Source organism: Pelobates fuscus, chromosome 3, assembly GCF_036172605.1.
Source record: "Pelobates fuscus isolate aPelFus1 chromosome 3, aPelFus1.pri, whole genome shotgun sequence".
Classification (NCBI taxonomy): Eukaryota; Metazoa; Chordata; class Amphibia; order Anura; family Pelobatidae; genus Pelobates; species Pelobates fuscus.
Genome location: NC_086319.1, coordinates 266,085,656 through 266,091,655, shown reverse-complemented (window position 1 = coordinate 266,091,655; position 6,000 = coordinate 266,085,656). Strand labels below are relative to the sequence as shown.

The 6,000-nt window shown below is 42.5% G+C and overlaps 1 protein-coding gene across 1 annotated transcript in view; it reads right to left on the bottom strand.

Annotated features, from left to right (window-relative positions):
- Positions 1-416: 416 nt before the first annotated feature.
- Positions 417-6,000, bottom strand: part of LOC134601097 (beta-4C adrenergic receptor-like) — a 69,189-nt gene continuing 63,605 nt past the window's right edge. The window contains exon 2 of the mRNA XM_063445527.1: positions 417-1,134. Within this exon, the coding sequence (XP_063301597.1) occupies positions 1,083-1,134 (52 nt within the window). The 3' untranslated portion in view covers positions 417-1,082. The remainder of the gene's footprint in view (positions 1,135-6,000) is intronic.

The following is a 6,000-nucleotide window of genomic DNA, read 5'->3' as shown; positions in this document are numbered from 1 at the left end:
GGATTCTCTATTGAAGTCTGCGACAGAGCTGGAGGAAGAGTGTCTCAGTAGCTGGTGCTGTCAGGGTCATTTTGGCATTAAACCATTCATAAACAGTTTCATCCTTTGAGGTAAGAAGGAACCCAGAACCTTTAGGCACCAGAACAACTTCATTGAGACGTAGCTGTCATGGTCCCTGAGTATTGCTTTTATACATAATATAATAATACTTAATACAATTCTGATAGCTCATTAATACTCCACTGGGTTCAATAGTCCACTGGGTTTAAATCATCCCTGGCTACCTGGCTAACAAAAAATATGGTATGCATTCTTGTTCTGATTTTAGATAGACCTACTGGCTTTTTGGAGAAAGACAGGATCACAAAGTTAGTTGTGTGTGTTTGTTCTACAAAGTAAATTGAAATGTAAAAGAGTTAGCGAAAGCAGATAATGTCTCCCCAAAAGAGGGAGCCTCCTTATTCTTTATTTTGTATGCATCGCATATAGTTTAAGTTACAAAATAATATTATTGGTAACATATCATATATGTAAATTACATCATATGGGATCATGTTATATTGCACAGGTCAGAACTTTGAATTGCTTAGACATAACACTACAAGAACAAAGAATCAACATTGGGGTCCCAGACAGATACAGGTAATATATATACAATACAAAAAAACATGTAGCCACTCTATACCCAATTCCAAAATCCTAACAATAACACACAGATAGGCATAAAAAAGTATTAAATCAAAGAAAAAAGCAGCAGATATCCCAATGCTGCAGTGACCAGGGATAGAGAAAGCAGTGGTTTCAGACATAATAATGGTATGCATCTTTTAATCAGATCCTGAGAAACATACTTGAAAATATCAACTATAAAATTACTATATGAGGCATGTGGTTACGGTGAATAAGTGCAAGTAAACTCAGCACGTAATGCAAAAGTCTTGGAGTTTGATGATGATGTGGATAAAACAAATTAGATGTTGTCTTAAAACATTTGGACACTTGGAGAGAAGGCTTCTGGGAAAATGCGGAATTTCCATCTTTCAGGAAAGACATTGTTATACCTGAGTCAGATTGTGGAACATTTACTGTTGGTCAGAGCAAAGTTGATATAATTGTTTAGATGTCTTCTTCCACCTGCAACAGAAAAAAAAAATACATTTTAAAAAAGGTTTGTATTTCTTGTAATAAATCATTGTTTCTTATAATCTTGTAATATCTAATGGTGCAATGCTACTAACAATAAGTATGTTATTCAAGCAGCATTACATGAGAATTTAAGGTACACTATAGTTAACAAAACAACTTTAGCTTAATTAATGTGTTTTAGTGTATAGATCATGCCTCTGCAGTCTCACTGCTCAATTCTCTGTCATTTAGAAGTTAAAATCATTTTTGTTTCTGTCCATGCAACTTTAGCCACACCTCCCCTGGTTGTATTTCTAAATTCTCCCTTTACAGGAAGTATTTAGGGAGGCTGTGAAAGTCACATGTAGAGAAACGTGACTTGCATAAGCAAAGTGAATTAACTCCTAAATGAGACTGGATGGACATGATCTACACACCAAAACTTCTTTGTTAAACCAAAGTTGTTTTGGTGCATTTAGTGTCTCTTTAACAAATTTCTACTTCACAAATACTATATGTATAATTGTATACTGTCCTGTGACTAAAGGCTGTCTCCAATAACCATAATCAGGTCCATCATAATGTATCTGCAATATCACAATTTACACTGACAAAGTGCGTACTAGGCTTTATCAAATTTATACATCATCAGTTGTTTTCTCCCAAAAACAAGCCAACCCACAAAAAAAGTGTTATTTATTTATAATCCATATGTATCTTCAGCTGATAACCCATTTCTTTCTTCTCTGTACAAGTCCTTATATTGACAATTATATACAATAATTACTCAAAACAATTTTGTTATGCATAATAAAATATGTATATAGCCCTATGATGATGTTGTCCCATAAGAGCTCAGGTTATCCAGACCTAGCCTTTACTGGTTTGGCTAGAGAATCAGGATGGCCCAGGATATTCTACCAAGGGTAATTCTTGTAAAACTTGAAGCTTTTTTTTTATTTATTTGTAGGCATGACTGGCCAGTTATTTGCATTAGGTTCAAAACATTTGGCATTTGATCCGTTCTTTGTGGAGAGGTGAATTAAACCCTACCGGCAGGGCCGGTGCTTGGATTTTTAGGTACATAGGTGAAAATGCATTTTTCCAACCCGTCCCCCCACCCCCCCAAAAATATCTTCACCTATATGCCTCTTAACCAGCCCCTCTCCCCTCCCCGACCATTAGTGGTCCCTTCCCTGTCTCTTAGTGTTCTTCTCCCCTCCCCCTCTTTTCCCTGTCTCTTGGTGTTTCTCTCCCATTCCCTCCCTGTCCCTTGGTGCACCCCACACCCCTTTATTCTCTATTGTTGCATTGCCGAGCGGAGCAGATCCACTAAAGGAGCTTCAGTTTTCTGCACCCGGCCGGACTGACAGGGAGTGCTCTCTCTGTGAGCACCTCCTGTCAGTCTGGCCAGGTACAGGAAACAGAAGCTCCTGTACCGCGCTCTGCTCCGCTACACTCTGTAAACACTGACAGTCACACACTCAATGACAAACACACAGACATCACTGACAGACACAGACTCATTGATCTGACACACACTCATTAATTGACACTGACAGACCCACACTGATTGACACTCATTGACAGACACACTGATAGTCACACACAGACTCAATGACAAACATACTCTCACTGATTTGACAGACACACACTCATCATACACTGACAGACACACTCATACACTCACATGCACACACACTCATACAATCACTCACAGACACACACAGACACACTCACACACACACACTCAGTCACTCACAGACAGATGCTGTCACTCACAGACACACGCTGTCACTCACAGACACACGCTGTCACTCACAGACACACGCTGTCACTCACAGACACACACTCTGTCACTCACAGACACACACACTGTCACTCACAGACAGACACTCACACACAGACACACGCTGTCACTCACAGACACACGCTGTCACTCACAGACACACACGCTGTCACTCACAGACACACACACTGTCACTCACAAACGCTGTCACTCACAGACACACACACTGTCACTCACAGACACACACACTGTCACTCACAGACACACACACTGTCACTCACAGACACAGACACTCACACAGAGACACATGACATACATTCACTAATTATTTTAATAAATAATAAATTTCCACCCAGCCTCCCTACCTGGAGAGCTGGTGCGGATGATGGATCATTCCCTGTGGTTCAGTGGGGCTGCTGGGCGGGCTTGCGGTCGTGCTGTGATCAGGCGCGGCGAGGGAGCTCTATTCTCACCACTCTGCTCCCTCGCGGGCTGTCTGCTGATACCGCGGGAGCCGGAATATGACGTCATATTCCGGCTCCCGCGGCATCAGCAGACAGCGCGCGAGGGAGCAGAGCGGTGAGATTAGAGCTCCCTTGCCGCGCCTTATCACATCACAGCACTGCCGTGCCGGGGTCCAGATGGTGGCTGGCAGGAGGGAGAGCTTCCCTCCTGCCGGCCACTGAAATACTGCGCCCCCAGAGCCCGTGCGCCCTAAGGCGGCCGTCTGTGCCGCCTTATGGACGCGCCGGCCCTGGGTCCAACGATAAATGACTATGGGGGATAATGTATAATAAACACAGATTACTGGCTATGGGGGAGGGGGGGGGGTTCATGTATAATAAACACAGGTTACTGGCTATGGGAGGGATAATGTATAATAAACACAGGTTACTGGCTATGGGAGGATAATGTATAATAAACACATGTTACTGGCTATGGGAGGATAATGTATAATAAACACAGGTTACTGGCTATGGGGGAGATAATGTATAATAAGCACAGGTTACTGGCTAGGGGGGGGATAATGTATAATAAACACAGGTTACTGGCTATGGGAGGATAATCAGTGATGTATTTTGGATTTATGCTGCCCTAGGCATGACAAATTCGGGCACCCCTAAAATCAAAATTTGCCCCCCCAATTCGTGCCAAAGCCACTTTTTTGACTGACAGACACATGCCCTCATTGATACATGCACTGATATACACTCATTGACAGATACACAGTCATTGGCACACACTGTTTAACCAACACACACTTTCACTGACAGGCACACACTCTGAGATACACATAAAATGACATACACACACTGACACACACTCACAGGCACACCCATTCTCTTTAAAAACACACACTTTCACTCACTCACAGACACACACTGACAGCTACACTCACTCACTCACAGTAAGATGGACAGCCCCAGAACATGAGGCAAACAAGGCATTTGTCTGGGAGCTTGGTATGGCATTTTTTGGTGCCCCCCCTTAAAGTGCCGCCCTAGGCAAATGCCTTGTTTGCCTTGTGGTAAATACATCCCTGAGGATAATGTATAATAAACACAGGTTACTGGCTATGGGGGGATAATGTATAATAAACACGGGTTACTGGCTATGGGGGGATAATGTATAATAAACACGGGTTACTGGCTATGGGGGATAATGTATAATAAACACAAAAAAAATACAAAAAAAAATTGAATGCAGCTTCAGAATTAATCTAAATTGTATGCTGTCTAGGAGGTGGGAGGGTCTGCTGCTGATTGGCTGGAATGTGTCTGCTGACTGTGAGGTACAGGGTCAAAGTTTACTCAATAATGACGAATAGGGGGCTGACCGAACATCGCATATTTTCGCCGTCCGTGGCGAACGCGAACACGCTATGTTCGCCAGGAACTATTCGCCAGCGAACCGTTCGGGACATCACTAGTGGTAGGGTTAGGAACAGTATTGTGGGAAATGGGGCTTTAGTGTGGTGGAATATGGGCAGTATTGTGTTGGACAGGGGCATTAGCGAGGGTAGTGGAACAGTATTGTTAGGGAATGAGTCTATAGAGGGGGGATAGGAACAGTATTGTGGGATATGGAGCTATGGTGGGGAACAGTATTGTGGGGGTTGAAACTTTAGTGGGGAGGGGCAGGGGCAGTATTGTGGGGGCCTGGGGCTATGTTGGGGGGGGATCTGTACAGTTTTGAGTGCTGCCCCATTATGGGGGGACTGGGGCTATTGTGAGGGGAAGGGACAGTATTGTGGTGGACAGGGGCTATGGTGGGAGGAAGAATAGGGACAATATCGTGGGGGACTGGGGCTATGTTGGGGGATAGGAACAGTATGGGGGCAGGGGTGGTATTGTGGGGGTTAGGGGCTACATACAAAGAATACATTATTCTGTATACTGTATATTAAATCAAACTATGTACAGCAGCCTACATACAAAGTACACACTATTCTATATACAGTTTACTATATAAAAGTGTGTACAGCTGACAACATACAAAGAATACAGTATTCTATATATTGTATATATCCTACATTCACATGCATACACTGAATGACATTGCAAAGTGTGTACAGCAGCCAACATACATATTCATACATACTATACAGTGGTCAATATATACTGCATGCCATAGCAAAGTGTGCACTGCAGCCTCCATACACATCATGCAAAGCAGACTATACACTATTCCACATAGTGCATGTCATAAAGTATGTACAGCTGCCTCCCTATATATTGTATCTTATATCAAAGTGGGTATAGCAGCCTTCATACACAAGCATGCAAACAGAATATACACCTCTCTGTATACTATATGTGACATGAAAGTGAGAACAGCAGCCTCCGTGCACACGTACATATTATATGCAGAATAACCAATGTCAGCTCTACATTGTAAAGGGAACACTTTAATTCTGGTCTGTTTTCTAAAGTGTATAAAGTGTATGTATAGTGTGATCCTGATCTGGGACACTTAATCATTAAAAACAAACAAACATCTATTGATCAATACTACTCCTATATATCATTCTCTATATACAACTCTATCTATAGGTGTCTACTATCGGTAGCTCCCAATCTACAGCT